This window comes from Gopherus evgoodei, chromosome 8, assembly GCF_007399415.2.
Source record: "Gopherus evgoodei ecotype Sinaloan lineage chromosome 8, rGopEvg1_v1.p, whole genome shotgun sequence".
Taxonomy (NCBI): domain Eukaryota; kingdom Metazoa; phylum Chordata; order Testudines; family Testudinidae; genus Gopherus; species Gopherus evgoodei.
The window spans coordinates 84033632-84050978 of record NC_044329.1 but is presented as its reverse complement, the minus strand read 5'-3'; the positions used below and the strand labels follow the sequence as shown (position 1 = coordinate 84050978).

The 17347-nt window shown below is 41.9% G+C and overlaps 1 protein-coding gene across 2 annotated transcripts in view; it reads right to left on the bottom strand.

The window, feature by feature from the left end:
* Nucleotides 1-17347, bottom strand: part of LOC115656603 (uricase-like) — a 110418-nt gene that overhangs the window by 20946 nt on the left and 72125 nt on the right. Inside the window, exon 1 of one of the 2 annotated variants that reach the window (XM_030573528.1) lies at nt 13240-13296. The exons of the other annotated variant lie outside the window; for it this stretch is intronic. Coding sequence (XP_030429388.1) covers nt 13240-13269 — 30 coding nt within the window. The 5' untranslated portion in view covers nt 13270-13296. Of the gene's footprint in view, nt 1-13239; nt 13297-17347 lie in introns of those variants that run through there. 2 annotated transcript variants of the gene reach the window in all.

Here is a 17347-nt window from a genome sequence, read left to right as displayed (position 1 = left end):
AAAATGGCAAATGAAATTTAATGTGGATAAATGTAAAGTAATGCACATTGGAAAAAATAACCCCAAGTATACATACAATATGATGGGGGCTAATTTAGCTACAAAGAGTCAGGAAAAAGATCTTGGCATCATCATGGATAGTTCTCTGAAGATGTCCACGCAGTGCGCAGAGGCAGTCAAAAAAGCAAACAGGATGTTAGGAATCATTAAAAAGGGGATAGAGAATAAGACTGAGAATATATTATTGCCCTTATATAAATCCATGGTACGCCCACATCTCAAATACTGTGTATAGATGTGGTCTCCTCACCTCAAAAAAGATATTCCAGCACTAGAAAAGGTTCAGAAAAGGGCAACTAAAATGATTAGGGGTTTGGAGACAGTCCCATACAAGGAAAGATTAAAGAGGCTAGGCCTCTTCAGCTTGGAAAAGAGGAGACTAAGGGGGGATATGATAGAGGTATATAAAATCATGAGTGACGTGGAGAAAGTGGATAAGGAAAAGTTATTTACTTATTCCCATAATACAAGAACTAGGGGTCACCAAATGAAATTAATAGGTAGCAGGTTTAAAACGACTAAAAGGAAGTTCTTCTTCACACAACGCACAGTCAACTTGTGGAACTCCTTATCTGAGGAGATTGTGAAGGCTGGAACTATAACAATGTTTAAAAGGGAACTGGATACATTCATGGCAGCTAAGTCCATAAATGGCTATTAGCCAGGAAGGGTAAGGAATGGTGTCCCTAGCCTCTGTTCATCAGAGGATGGAGATGGATGGCAGGAGAGAGATCACTTGATCATTACCTGTTAGCTTCACTCCCTCTGGGGCACCTGGCATTGGCCACTGTCGGTAGATAGATACTGGGCTAGATGGACCTTTGGTCTGACCTGGTATGGCTGTTCTTATGTTCTTAACCTGATCTACAGAGTGTAAAGTCACTATCCCCCCCATCCGATCACAAAGAAGTGAGTTAGAGACTGAATGTTAATCTTGGCTATATTTTTAATCTTTCCCTATGTTCAGGTTAGAGGAGGTGGATAAGGCATTTTTGTGAACAAATAACAGAAATATTCAAAATATAAAAGGGGGAGGGGTTCATTACTCAGACATCTGTTGGAAAAGTAATATGGCAAAACACATCATTTCCAATAAATTCTTGGAATATATTGAGGACAACTTTTTGTTGCAGAAAATGGAAGAAGTAACCAGGGAGATAGCCATTTTAGACTTGATTCTGATCAATATGGAGGATTGATTGCGAATCTGAACAATTTGGGTGAAAGGCAATTTGGGTTACAGTGATCATGGAGCGAGAAACTGAAAGAGGGAGCCTCAGACTGGTCATGAGCTAATCCCCAGGTGGGCCACAGTGTGTTGCCACAATAGTGAATGTATCTCTTGATAGGCCTGCTCAAGTGAAGTTAATGAGAAGTCACTGAAGTCAATGGGAGTCTTTCCATTGACTTTAGTGGGCACTGGATTAGATCCTAGAGCTTACAAATGTGACTGAACACAGACTGGGAGGCAAGCAGATCTTTGAAGAAAGAAGGTGCCTTTTTTACACAATTATACTTTTTAGAGATAATCCTACTTTAAACCTTAATTGCTCTGAAGTGATTCTAGTGCATTTTACTCTTCTGCAACAAATAAGTTAATTAATAAAATACATTTCCAAAACACAAATGAGCAAATGAAATGTTCTGTTTATGGTCTTTCTCCTTCATCAATATGTATCTGCAGCAAACGAAATATTCTATATATGCTAGAGGAAAAAATGGGGAAATGCTAATATATATATATATACATACAATATAGATACAAGTGTCATTTCATTTGAATTTCAGTAGAAATAGGCCCAGTCCATTTACTTTGGATCTGGATTTTCAACACTCCAGATCTAGGTATGTTTGGTTTAGAAGTTTGGGTTTGGCTTATTATAAAGACAAGGGCCATTTGCAAAATTTTAGCCTAGATTTGTATTCATATTTCAGAAGTACAGCTGTTTTTAGATCTTGAGTTTTGGTGCAAGGCTATATCCCTGTTGCAGGATTATACATTTTTTCTGAGTTGTCATTATCAATTACTGGCATATGGTCAGTCACCACAGCTAATATTTCTGTGCCTTGCTATATGTGCACTCAATCTATATGACTGATTCTCTCTCCCACCCACCCCCACCCCCAAAAAATAATGTCTGCAGAGGAGGCTGATATTGCAAAGCAAATGCCCTCCCTTCACAAGCAGTAGGCAAAGATTTCCTTCCCCTTTCCTCCTCAAAGCCAGAATTGGACTGCAAAGTATACAGAATGCCAAGAGAGGCAACTCAGAGCATTTTTGGGGGTTTGTTGAAGAACTGATTTCTGGGGCCTGTCTAATGAGGAAAAAGGGATGAATGAATTGACCTATGGTTCACTGAACTTTCATATGAATCTGGAGATCTTAATATAAGCACAATGGTGCAAGGGGGAGTCACTGCTGGATAAGCAAGGGGCCAGTAATAAGTGGGAGCAGTGCATGATCCCACCTGCCCTCTACCTGTTGTTTCCACTTAGTGTGTTTATCATGATATGCATAGAGACATGATTTACAACACCCCATAATGCATAGCATGGTAGCTTGCTGAATTTGAGCCACAAAAGGCAGCAAATGGCAAGAAGGCAGCACATGTAAAACTGAGGTATCTGGCCCCAGCAGAGAATCACAACATGAAGTGCTGACTGCAATGCTCCCAACCCCCTTGATGGCATAGGATGTTCACAAGAAATTCAAGACGTGCTTGGTGGGTTCAAAGGAAAACTATCCATTAGAGCTGTGTATCTGGAGAATATTACCCGCAGCAAACCAGCTGGTATGCACTGACTTTTTGTCTTTAGAAGTGGACAGAGAGAATATTGGGAACATTTTATGTGATATGTGCAGGCATATCCAACATGTGACCAGAAGCCACTAGTGTTGCTTGAGTGTTGTGGGAGAAATATTTTTCAGTGTATGAACTTCCAGCTTGGATTCATTCCAACCTAGGATGGGATTTTGAGTTACCTTCTAAAGATGGTGCCCAGGATGGCAGGAATTAAAAAGTCCAGGACAACCCCTAATCGCCACAAGGTGACCCTCAGCCACAGCAGTTTAATCAAACTCTGTTAAATATGCTGGGACTTTATGTCCAGAGCAGAAAATAACTTTGAGCCAACATGTTGTAGTTTTGGAGCATGCCTACACTCAGGGTCGGTGCAACTCATTAGGCAATCTAGGCGGTTGCCTAGGGCGCTAGCATTTGGGGGGCAGCATTTCAGGTCCTTCGCTGGTGACTGTGGCAGCCGGATCTTTGGCCACCCCGGTCTTCGTCAGCATTTAGGAGGAGGGGTAGGGGTAGGGGGCACGGGAAGGTCTGCCTGCAGCAAGTAAGGGGGTGCGTGGCACTCAGGGGAACCGCTCCCCGCCCCAGCTCACCTCTGCTTCACCTCCTCCCCTGAGCACACCACCTGGCTCTGCTTCTTTCCCTCCCAGGCTTGCGGCGCCAAACCCCTGATTGGCATCACAAGCCTGGGAAGTGGGAGAAGTGGAGCAGGGACGGCGTGCTCCAGGAGGAGGTGGAGCAGAGGTAAGCTGAGGCAGGGAGCTGCTGCACAGCTCCCTGGGCCGAGGGGAGCTGCTGCAGAGGGAGGCGCGGGGGGGGCAGAGAGCTGCCTCAGGGCGGAGGAGGGACAGAGAGCTGCCTCAGGGCTCGGGGGGTGGCGCAATGTGGAAGTTTCACCTAGGGTGTGAAACATCCTTGCACCCGCCCTGCCCACACTGCCACAAAGAATACTGATATGGGAGTTACACCATATTTCCTGATGTTTAGGCAAGAACAAGATTACCCATGGACCTGTGCTTTGGCATATCAGAGGATAGAGAGAGCTCTGAGACGCACCAGCAGGATGTCTCCCAATTAAGAGAAGTTATGGGATGCTTATCACTCAGCTATGGCTGCAGCCTGCAAGAACGCAGGCAGTAACAAGCACCAGTATGATGCTGGGGGGTTGCAGGAGCTCCAGCCAGGAGTTCTATTGCAAAATTTGGGAGTTGCTGGCAAACACAAATTACTTGACAAATGGAAGGCACTACTTTACCTGGGTGTGAAAAAACTGGGAGATCTTCCAGTCTACAAAATCAAACCTGAGCTGGGGCCAATACAAATAAATACAGTACATGGAACCTCTTACTACCAGGGGAATAGTTAATAGACACTCTTCTACAAAATGGGCCATGGCACAGGACAGGGGTAGACAACCTATGGCATGTGTGCCAAAGGCAGCACGTGAGCTGATTTTCAGTGGCACTCTCACTGCCCAGGTCCTGGCCACCAGTCTGGGGGTTCTGCATTTATTTTAATTTTAAATGAAGCTTCTTAAACATTTTAAAACCTTATTTACTTTACATACAACAATAGTTTAGTTCTATATTATAGACTTATAGAAAGAGACCTTCTAAAAACATTAAAATGTATTACTGACACATGAAACCTTAAACTAGAGTGAATAAATCAAGACTCGGCACACCACTTCGGAAAGGTTGCCAACCCCTAGCATAGGACCTGGGTGGTAAAAAGGTGCTGGACCAAAACCATCTTCCAGCACAGGTAGTGGGCCACCTGAGGCTAATCCACCACTACCCAAAGCATCTGAGAGTAAGTCTGAGGAAGAGAACACTGCCATGGTATATCCTAGAATGGAGACCAGATTCTGGCCTCAGTTTGCTAACTCAATGAGAGCTCTACTTCTTCATTCCTAAACTGCATGGCAGAAACTTTAGACCTGTTGCTGGCAAATCTGTGCCACCAATGAGACCAACCTGGAGTAAGAAGTCTGCCCAATCAATGCTTCCAGACCTCCTTGAAGAAAGGCAGGAATCAGATAACCCAGCTAGTTGTTGGACAATGGGGACAAACAGGTGAAAGGTGCCCCTGCTGCTCTGGAGCCTCCAGTACTAGAATAGGAGATGCATGGGTCTATGTCTAAGAAGAAGTCCCCCTTGCCACAGCAATGCCCATTCTTAATAGGCATGACAGGGTTATCAGGCCAGTAAACAGGCTAACTTATGATGCTCCTGGGGTAGCTAGTGAAGAACAGATACACTTGGCTCACAGTCTTAATCATAGTAGACATCCTAAGACCCTATGGGGAGAACTAGTGGACCTGGTCTAATATGGAGTGCAATTGGCCAGGACAGAGGTGTAGCGAGCGCCCTCCGTACCTTCCGACCGGAGGGGGCCCCACAAGGAAGGGAGCCCCTAAAAGTGGCAAAAAAAATGTAAGCTATAACTAAATAAGTGACATTTATTGACGCTATTGCACAATCCATGTCGGTTTTACTGACAAAACCGTGAAGTCATTATGATACATCATAATGCTATTGGCTACATCAGTTGTCTGTCGGTCAGTTTCGAATTTTAGTTGGACCCATTCAAAGAATGTGTATTTGCGTTCATCATGGCAGTCGGTGGATAAATATTATTAATTTAGTTGTTTAGTTTTTTATCGTTTCCAATGCAGAAGCATGCTTTGTGATGTCTAAGAGAATGTATAAGAGTGGAGCTAGTAAACGAAAGGCAGCAAAAGATGCCGAGAAGGAACTTGAGAAAATTCCAAAGTTGTCAAAGTATTTTGCGCTGCAATCCAACGTACAGGTACAGGCACATGAAACGGACAGTGCTAGCAGCGATGAATCGTATCCAGAAGTATCCAGAAGTGTTTCAAGTGAGGTCGAAGGTGAAGCCAGTTGTTCTACCAAACAAACTGTGACAGATATTCCAGCTGCTGCCGGGAAAGAAGTATCTGAATCTGAACCACTGACTGATGATCCAGGAGACTGGCCATCTATAATATCGGACAGGCAAGTGTGTGACATTGTTGCACGTGGCCCACCACAGCAGAATGAAAGTTACGAATTTCCATTTAACAAGGAAAGACGGAGGTTCACAGTACTCATTTCTATCGAACCATGGCAAATGGCAAGAAAATAAGACGTTCATGGTTAATGTACTCAGTTCAGAAAGATGCCATTTTTTGTTTTTGTTGTAAATTATTTGGCACTGGCGACATACCGCTATGTCGTGGAACATCTGCTTGGAAAGCACTGTCAAAAAGACTTCAGCAGCATGAAACAGGCAAAGGTCATCAAGACTGTATGGTGAAATGGTTTGACCTTCGGTCAGGCATAGTAAACCGTACATCTATTGACCAACTCGAATTGCAGGCTTTTCTGAAAGAAAGAGATTTCTGGAGAAATGTTGTCAAATGCATGGTTGATGTCGTTATTTTCTTGTCCTAAAGAAACTTGGCATTTCGAGGAAGTAATGAAAAGCTTGGCGATCCTTCGAATGGCAACTTTTTGGGACTGTTTGAATTGCTTGCAAAGTATGATACTGTCCTCAGCGAACTTTTACAGAGGATTAAGAAGGCAGAGACACATGTTCAGTACCTCAGTCCACAGATCCAAAACGAGCTGATTCAACTTGTTGCCAGTAACATTCAAGATGCCAACATAGCGCAGCTTAAAAAAGCAAAATATTATTCAGTTATTTTGGACTGTACTCCTGACGTGTCACATGAAGAACAGATATCTGTGGTGTTACGCTTTGTTGAATGCAACGGTGAAGATGGTGTCAATATTCGTGAAGCGTTTGTTGGTTTTCTTAATGTTCATGATACAACTGGCGAGGGCTTATTGGAAGCGTTTCTTGAAAAGGCAAACAACTTAGGAATAGACATTGCTGACATGAGAGGCCAAGCTTATGATAACAGTGCAAATATGAGAGGAAAGAATAAAGGAGTTCAAGCCCGCATGCTAGAAATAAATGACCGTGCCTTGTATGTACCATATGGAGCTCACACTTGGAATCTTGTGATCTCAGACGTGGCAAAGTCATCGAAATATGCCATTGACTTTTTCGGTCTGATTAACAGAATATACGTTATCTTTTCTTCTTCATCTTCACATTGGGATATACTTCAAGAACATATGCCAATATCTGTTAAAGGGTTATCGGACACTCATTGGGAGTCGAGAATTGATGCTGTGAAGCCATTGCATTATCACCTTGAAGAATTGTGCAATGCTTTGTCATCTTTGCGAGAATATGTACTCGAAAAGAAAGATGGCAATACAGCAACAGAAGCCAGTGCGCTTTTAGACCATGTTACTACGTGGCCTTTTGTTCTGACTGTGTACATGTGGTACGATATACTATTTCACATCAATAAAACCAGCAAATTAATTCAGTCACCAAATGTGTCAATTGACGTACTGCAGGCAGAAGTCGGTGCTATAATGAAGTTTTTGGAAGACTATCGAAATACAGGATATAACTCTGTGGTCACAAATGCACGTGAAATAGCAGAGCATATGGGTATTGAGCAGGTGTTTCCAGAAACCAGGGTGCAACATAAGAAGAGAATGTTTGATTATGAATGTGCTGATGATTCTAGTCGTCTTTCTGCCGAAGAAAAATTCAAATCGCAGTTCTTTCTTTTTCTCACTGATCAGGCCATATTTTCTGTTTCGTCACGATTTGACCAACTCGTGGAATGGTATAAGTTGTTTGGATTTCTGTACAACGCTAACAGCCTGAAGCAGTGTCACAGAGAAAATGAACTGGAGAATCACAGCAAAAATTTTGAAAGAAAAATGGGAGACATTGATGCCAACGAACTCATAATGGAATTGAATCATTTTATTTATGTCATCGAGAAAGAGAGAGGACTTGTCACGGCAAACAATTTTTTAACATACATATACAAGAACAGCCTTCAGGAGATATATCCGAATCTTTGCATTTGCATCAGAATTCTTCTGACCTCACCAGTTACTGTTGCTGGTGCTGAAAGGAGCTTCAGCAGAATGAAACTGATCAATAATATCCTGCGCTCAACCATGACAGATGACAGGCTTTCTGCGCTTGCAGTTATCTCAATCAAAAACAAGATTGCCAGATCTCTGGACTATGATGCATTGATTAACCAATTTGCCGAGAACAAGGCTCGAAAGAAGCGCTTTGCGTAAATACGGAATACATGTACACTGTAGGCCTATGTATACATAATATGAACCCAGTATATTGTATAAAATAAATACCCATTCCAGTTTCTGCATTGTAAGGGGCCCCGGACATATGTTCGGAGGGGGCCACGTTCTTTGTTGCTACGGCCCTGGGCCAGGATGACAAATTCTCAGCTGTAAGGAGAATGTAAGCAGGGTCCAAATGCGCTCTTCCCTGACATCTAGTGACAACCTGGGGGAAAACAACTTCAGGAGTGGACCATATTTGCCTAGGTGTCCGCAGATGGAGCTGCTTTACCAAACTGATCACTTTGGTGCACAGCTTGTACCTCCTGTGTCAGATGCTGTGTTATGGTGTTCAATAGTCAGGAGTATCCCAGGACTCGAACTACCACTTTAACTGTTGTCTGATAATCTTGGTCTCCTGGCCAAAAGTTAGTCTGCGCAACCAGACGTTCAAAGGGTACATTTTAATTCTTTTTCTTAATTATCTTATTATACAACACTCAAAAGTGTAAGAGATGTTTCACAGAACACAAATAAGACACAGCCCCTACCCCAGGGAGCTTAGACTCTACATTTTAGATGTGACACAATGAGTAACGGTGATAAACAGTAGGGAGGCAACCAGGTGAGGAAGGATAAGTGTTACAGAAATATGATCATATACATGCCTGGTTTATATATCACACATTTTGGGGGTATAGAAACAGGTGCAACTGCAATTCTGATTCTCTTTGATTTGAAGCAGCTTTTATTACTTTTTGCTTTCATTGTATTTTCATGACAAATGAAAGGTATCTACTGTCAACATACTACGGCAAGCATAAAGAAAGAATAGATATTCCAGTCTCTTCATTTCCCTAATAAGTACTATGATCAATAAGAAACTCTGCTGATCTTTTAAAAGGATGGGAGCTCAGGCAACCTGACTGAAACCTATATTGTACTTCATTGATTTAGAAAGCTAGTGCATGTTATAGTCAGTCATCTAGATTTGAAATATCTACACTTTAAAATACACGTGTACATTTTTCTTTTTAAATCTTCCTCTCTGTTGTAAAGAAGTTAAACACCCAATGCAACTATATCTGCTGTTCTGGTGATTAAAAAGAATATTCCAGTTTTGTTCTCCCTCTGCTGCCCACCTCATCCTCTCCCCTGGAGTGAAGGTTCTGCTGCTGGAGAAGAAACCCAGTAGGATCTTTTCTGTGATGTCCCTGAGGGGATCCAGTTGAAATGAGGCTGCTGCTCTAAGAAGGCTGATGCCTCAGACCCATGGCCCGGTGAGGGGGGTTGCCTAATTCTTTTTCTGGTGTGTCTGCAGGAGACATTCCCATGGTTGTTCTGGCAGGGGGGACACTGTCCCACTAAGACAAAATGGGAACATTAAAACAAACTAAAGCTGCTTGCTAAGGGAGCAGAAGATGTAAAAATCAGACTCAAGAAGGCAGATGCTTAGTTGGGGTAAACGGTGCTATGACAATTTACACCTGCTGAGGATCAGCCCCAACATGCCTGACACAAACTCACAACAACAAGGAAATATAAAGTCAACTTATAGTACATACCTTCTTCTCATCCTACTCTACTACTAACTAGTGATTCCTTTCAGCTTGGCTGCGGTTACAGGAAGAGAGGGTTATTTTTGAAAAAACAAATGAATAAATTCTTTGGCCCTCCTATTCTGTTCATGCATACGCACCTCTAGCTCCCAAAGTTTAGCCAAGGAGAGGAAGAACAACTTTGTGGGAGCCCCTTCTTTAAAAATTGGCAACACATCACTACGCTCAATAATTATCTCTAAAAACACCTACACCCATATATTAATTTATATGAACTACTACGTGGACATGATTATACCTTTATTTTCAGGTATGCAGAAAAATGATTTCCTGGGTTACTCAGCCCCCTAATTGCATTAAAAGGCATGAAGTCATCTGTGCCCATGGTGAAATATGCAGGGGCTGGAGGTACAGCATTGTCAGGTGTCTGCCACAGTCTGTGAGATGCCCCAGCACTAGAAATCAGTATGAGCCCAAGGCTAACTGCGTTCACAGCATGATGCAAGACCTGCTTTTTCACAACATCCTTCCTACAACAACAGGGCTAAAGAAAGATCAGACTCCATTGCTACAGACAGAAAATGACAATGAGAGAAGGGGGAAAAAAACTAAAAACAAGGAAAAGCGTGGCAAAATCTGACTGGTTTCTGCTCTCTACTCCAATGTACTGTGATCCTAGACTGCAACATCATGCCTTGGATACCACAGTGATTAGGTACTTTAAAAATACCCGGATTATACATTAGATTCACTAGGTTTTATACTGAGATATTGAACAAAGTAATCTGTATCTTCAAGGTCAGAATGGATTAAGAGACCAGTCCTTCCAGATTCTCAGCAATTGGTCCTCAGAACTTCTTAGAACATACTACTAATCAGCTCAGGGATCAACCAAAGATGTTTTAAAAGTGGTATCTATTGATGAGCTAAATTTTATATCCTTTCTATTTTAAATAGATTACATTGTTCAGAATATATTTTTCCATAGGCTTTTTAATCCATTTACTTAAGAGTAAAGATCCTTCCGTACTTAGATTTAAACACATGAGGTATATTGTATAAGGCATATTTGATGTGTTAATTATTTTTAAAAAGTGAAATAGTAAAAAATATCCAGCTTATTGACAAAAGTAATGTATATTGTAAGTGATGTCAGTGACTCCTGTTGATTTTAATATTATTTCATTGTTTTTTTATAATTTTGCTGATCTGAGATTTGCACGTGAGATGTTTGGGGACAATTATGAGACTCTTGAAAGATGAGGAAAAGCAAGGAATGTGCTCCAATCCAACTGACCATTTTGTATTGCTGGAACAATGTTCAAACAGTGTAGCTTTATAAGAGCAGAATATTGTCTTCACTGCAATCCACTGCAAAATTTGTGTGTGATAGGTCCAACAATAATTCATATTCCTACCTGCTGTGAATTGGAGAAGTGAACAGAGAGGTGACAGAGGAGGGTATGTTGTATTTAGTTGTGCAGAAGAACTTCTACGGTACTGAAATTTCACTACAACTTGGTGTAAGTCATTAGAAGGGATATCCCTCTCTTAAAACCCAGATTGGCCTCCATCCCAAACTGATCCTGTGATAACTTGCTTTCTGTAATTTGGTGACATCAGAAGAGTTGACTCATGACACTGGGATGATAAACAACATTATTTATGTTTTTTAAAAGTCCTTTAATATTTAGAGATTCTTGTGTTCCTTTGATTTTTTCACATCTCTCACTTCGGGTCATTGTCCTACAATGTGTCCCAGAGATTTGGACTTTGGAGACTGAGAGGTGTTGAATACTCTGTGAACTGCCTATGATGTGCTCTAAAACTCAGAGGGCAGCAGCTTAAGAACATCCCCCTTATAGAACAATCCTATAGAATATAATAGAGATGAAGCCAGCATGATTCTATAGAAATGTAATAGAGTTCTATAAAACCACACCAAATTTAATGGAGAATGTAATCTTTTCCATTGGTGCTGCAATATTATCTGCTCCCCAACCTCTGAAAGTCTGGCTAGGCAGGTCATTCTCATCCTTGATTCTGACTTAGCTGCTGTGAATCAGGAAGGATTTTCTTCTCACTGCTTTTCTCTCTGGCTTTTAAAGATAGCAGCTGGAGGAGGAGAGAGCAAGTCAGGGAAACAAAGAACCCAAGGCAGGAGAGGAGAAGACAACTGATGGAGAGAGAGAAACAAGAGAAAGGCAGTGAGGTTGCAGGAGGCATGAGAGGTGAAGAGCTAATAGCAGTGGAGGTGGGGAATGATGGTTAGAGAGAGATGGAGGATAGAAGGACAATGTGGGAATAGAAAACCCAAGACGTGGGGAAAGAGAACAAGATAGGAAGGGGAGGCCTCCCTTAAGGGTGGGGGAAAAGGAACAGAGAATCCAAGGAAGGAGTGAGGGGAACTGGACCCAGGGAGAGAAAGTATTCTAGGGGCTGGGGAGAGCAGACTCAGAGAGGTGGAACAGAGGACCTGGGGAAAAGGAAAATGGAGGCAATGTACAGACAAACCCTGAGGTGGAGAGGAATGGAGAGTTTAGAGGCCATGGGGCAGGATAGCAAAGAACCAAGAGAAAGAGAAATAATTAGTACTTCCTGTTTATCACACTTTCTTTCCCTATAACTCACTGCACTTTACAAAGGTGGTTAAGCATCATTCACCCCATTTTAATGATGGGAAAACTCAGGCAGAGAGAGACTACAATGAAAGACATAAACTGAAGTGACTTGTCCTGGATAGTAGCAGATTCAGGGACAGAAATCAGACATGTCCGCTTGAATGTCTTGGGAAAAGAGAGAAGAGATTTCACACAAAGAAATATATACTGAATTAACACCTGAAAAGAATGTAAGATCAGAGAAAACTAATCTGAGGGGGGAGGAAACTATACTTAAGCAGTGAAGAAAAAGTGAAGTGAGGTAGAGACAAAACTGTCTAGCCTGCAAACCCTTTCTATATCTACAAGCACTGGTGAAATGTAAAATTAAAAGATTATTGAATATACTAAAAATAAGAAGGAAATGTCCATGACTTAAACAGTGACACAAACCAATTCATTAGAGTGAACTTAGATTTGACCCAAAGTTAAATCTTGTAAAAAGAAGTTTTAAACCAACAGATCAGTTTTTTAAAAAAAATTCCAAAGACAACAGTTGGTTTTAAACTAATAAAATTTCCCCTGCAACATTTGCAACCCAAACATTAGAGCAGAGAACCTGAAAAATAAAGTAATTCATTCATTTTTGCTGCCCAGGCTGTGAGAAATGCACAAATTAAATAAAGAGCATAAATAACAAACAAGTTGGGTTCTTCACATTCTTTCATTTGGGTGTTGTTAGTAAATGCCTTTGTTTACACCCTTTTTAGTTTACAGTTAAAAATCAAAATTAGGTTATAAACACCTCTGTTTAGAAGTTTTACCTTATTTCATCTTATCTCCTACTTGACACATTTTTTTCTACTCAGTTTTGGATGCTAAACAGGTCATGTTTAGTTGCCAGTGAACTCTGCTAAACTGATTTGACTGCTTCAAAATAAATAAGTGAACACAAAAATATACCTTAACATTTAATATCACTGCTTCTCACTGCAATGAGAGAAAATTAGTATCTCTTGTTAAAACTTACTGGCAGGTGACACACTGCTGGCTGCTGCATTGTTACCTCCGAGTCCTGGATCACTGAGATAAGTAATTGGTGCTGCTGCTGCTCTATAAAAGGTATCATCTTAATGTCAGAGGAGGAGCAATGATTGAGGGGTTGGCCTCACAAATGCAAATATTTCACAATTTATTCTGCAGCACGGCATTTTTTTTTCTGCCCTGGGCAGAAACTTTAATGAAGGAAAATATCTATGGCAAGAAAGAAAGCTACAGTGAATACAGAGACAAGGGGACTGATCCTGATCTTGATCCCACTGAAGTCAATGGGAGTTCCATTTAAGTGGAAGCAGCACTTCAAAGACAAAACAATCATTAAAAACATTCCAAGGGTGAAATCGTAACTCTGTCGTGGTCTATGGCACAAGCTAAGACATGAAAGATATTTGGCCCCACTAAAAGCTAGTGTAATCCTGCAGTGGGGGACAGCTACTCAGCATCAACCCTGGGGTGTCTATGGGTACATCTAAATTGCAGTAACAGGGTCTCTACGTCAGTGGGAGTAGACGTACCCAAGCTAGTTTAAATCTAATCTAGCTAGCTCAGGTCCCAGAGTAGTGAAGCTGCAGCAACATGGGCTACTCCAGCATTTACCCAGCGTTTCATGTAGGTTTTGCAGCCCACACTAAAATGGCTTCACTGATCCAGGACTCAAGCTCTCTCTACATAAGCTGCAATCACACCCTATGATTGCAGTCCAGACATACCTTATGTGGCTGACAGACCTCAACCCCTGGGAGCAATCTATAACTCAGCCATGCTGGCTGCTAGGAATGACATTAGAGAGGCCCTATGCATGTGCGGTTTCCTAGGCTCTGGAGAGGGGCAGGTTACTCTGATGCTTAGCCATGATGAAGTTCAGAGGCATGCATGTCCCAGAGATCAGTACTGGATGACTATCTATCTTAGGTCCTTATCTGTCCCCATTACCATAGTACCTGAGCATCCCACAAACATTAATTGTATTTACCGTCACAACACCCCAGGGAGGAAAGAAGAAAGGAATTATGAATCCTATTTTGCAGATGGGGAACGGAGCCACAGAGCAGCTAAATGACTTGCCCAGGTCACACAGGAAATCTGTGATGGAGCAGAGACTTGACCCCTTGTTTCCCAAATCCTAGGCTAGTACCCTCAGCACTAAACCATCCTCCTTCTCTCACTGTTCAGAACAGCTGGGAGAAAAGCAGCAAGGACTGAGGCATAGTGTCTCCTGTTCCTCCCCAGTGCCTGGGGATGAGGACACAGTCCCCCAACACTTCCATCCAATGCTCCCCACTGGCACTTCCCCCCTTTTTAGGAACCATCCTCATCCACTTTTCTTCTTGCCTAGTTCTTCTGCAGGCCTTGTTCCCAGGAGCTGTGTAAGGATAAATGGGAATGAAGATCTGTAGAGGGCTCCTTGGGAAAAATTCAACAGCAAGGAGATCATTTGAAAGATCTCCCCACCTTCCTGAGCATCTCTGTGGGTCCCATCATGCAGCAGGCATGGACAGCAAGGAGAAATGTGGAGGAGCCCGGCTCCCCCTCCTCTGCTAAAAGCAAATTAAGAGTCCCCCGTCCTCCCCATCCTGGGCTCCTTCTTGTTCCATTCTCTTCCCTATGTCATGCAAGATGATATAACGTCATCACCGCATGATGGCAACATCCACAACTACTTACAGTCAATAGAACTGTTGAGCTCCCCCTTCTATTAGACTTTACTTTAACCACTCGCTACAGAGTCCCTGCTTGACCTCTTCTGTCAGTGCAGTACAGGAGGGGACTCTTTGGGGGCACCCAGAAGCTCTTGTTAAAATTCTGCCACCAAACTGAGTGAAGATTGGGATGATTTCCAGGCCCTTTAAGGAGTTCTCTCTTCCCTGGATACTACTAAAGCTTTTCCAGAGAGATTTGTGTCTCTTGCTCATAAAATACTTCTGAAGAGCTAGTTCTATTTCCTTAGAATGAGCTTGACTCCACTCAATGGCTGGTATTTTTTTAAAATGTCCTGCCAAATAATACACCTCATTTGCCCCCCTTCCAATGGTACACGTATCATATGGTGCTGTACTATCAATCCACTCCATGGAGTTTTCAGGATCAAAGTACAGAAAAAATACTTAACTGAGACAAGATAGCCAGCAACAACACTTGGCAATGTTTAAGGTAACATTTGTATGAAGTATGCATAACTTCAAACTTAGGGTGACCAGACAGCAAGTGTGAAAAATCAGGACAGGGGGGTAATAGGTGCCTATATAAGAAAAAGACCCAAAAATCGGGATTCTCCCTATAAAATCAAGACATCTGGTCACCCTATTCATATGAAGAGCTGAAGAGAAGAAGCTGGAAATGTGGTCTGCTGGATAGGGAACAGCTGAGGATTTCGAAAACTGTGTGAAGCAATTTGGGTTTGAATGATTAGCTGGATATTTTGCCAAAAATGATTGTCAGTGAAATAAATTACAATGTTAATGCAATAAAGGTGTGACATGCAGGAATGCTGGTAAGGGACTGTTCTTTATTTCCTGGACACAGTCTCAAAATGGGTCATAATTACATAAGGTTGGTACCACTGTCGAATGGAAGGGTTCAGTATTCACTTCCTCCAGTGGTTCCTGTTATATATGCTCTGTTTTTGAAATAACAAATGCAAATAATATTATAGTGTCTACTAAAAATAACAGCCACAAACTAATATAGATAATTCATAAAATACAAACAGGTAGAGATTTATAGAACCTCCATCTGAGCATTGGACATGGGTCAGTAACTACCATCGTTGAACCTCAGTGGGTTTTTGATCACAAAGCCATTTCTTGTTCTCCAAACAGTTCCTTCTGCAATGGCCTTATCAGTTGCTTAGATAGATTCACCACCTGGAGTCTGTGTCTGATATACTTGATGGGACTCGTTCTCAGTGACATGGACAGGTGTTTCTGAGCACTGCCGATAGCATCCTAGATGCCCTCAAGAAACAGAAAGCCAGTGTTCTCCTTGGTTTTGTTTCAGGTGTCTTCTGTTCCTACTGTAGGATTGACCCTGTGGGTGGTTATGATGCCAACCTTGGTGTGGGCGGTTAGCAGTTATCTTAGCAAGCTCCCAGTCACTTTTTGGTTGAAATTTGACATTCCGTCTGACTTGGAATGGAGATAACTATGTACTTCTGTTCTAGTTCATTGGCATGCAGTTCTTTTACAAGTACTTCAGAGGCTACATCTACACTGCAGCCGGGATCGATGCTCTGAGATCGATCCCTCGGCTATCGACTTACTAGGTCTAGTGAAGACCCACCAAATCGACAGCAGATCGCTCTCCAGTCAACCCCTGTACTCTACCCCCTACGAGAAGAGTAAGGTAAATCAACAGGAAAGTTTCTCCCATTGACCCCCCCCCCATGGTAACTCGACTTAAGGTACATAGACTCCAGCTACATTATTCACATAGCTGGAGTTGCGTAGCATAGGTTGATTTACCACAGTAGTGTAGACATAGCCAGAATGAGTTGTCTTTGGCTCAAATGCTGGTTAGATGCTGGCACTGAGGTTTTTGTCCTGAACATCAGTCTTTGAACTGGTGATTCCAGTTAAGCACTGTGAGTTGTGTTGAGTGAAGAATATGGATGGATCCCTGGAAATCAGTGTTCCTGCTCCTGCTTTTCTTTCTTTCTTTTAAATAATCAAGCTCTTTTCTGCATGTACTGAATTTTCTGCTGATTAATTTTAGTGTGCATAGCATGGATATGACATGGTGTGCTTAAACTGATCTGTGAAAGAGAACTGCCCAAATGATCCACTTCTAAATTGTGGGCCATTGTCTGTTATTAACTTTTCTTGAATCCCATGGTGAGGAAACTGTAATTTATGTTTATTGGCATTGTGACATAATGCATTGTGCAATCATTCAATTTCAAAAAATCTGTATAGTAATTCACTAGTAAAAGGCCATCTCTTAAATTTAAATAAATGTGTGCCAAACTGAAACAAGAGCAATCAAGAATTCCATGTCGTTTTACTGGTTCTTTTGTATTTTGTTTCCTTCATCTATTTCAGATTTCACACCTGGATACCTCCCCTTCAGTGGCAGCATTCACA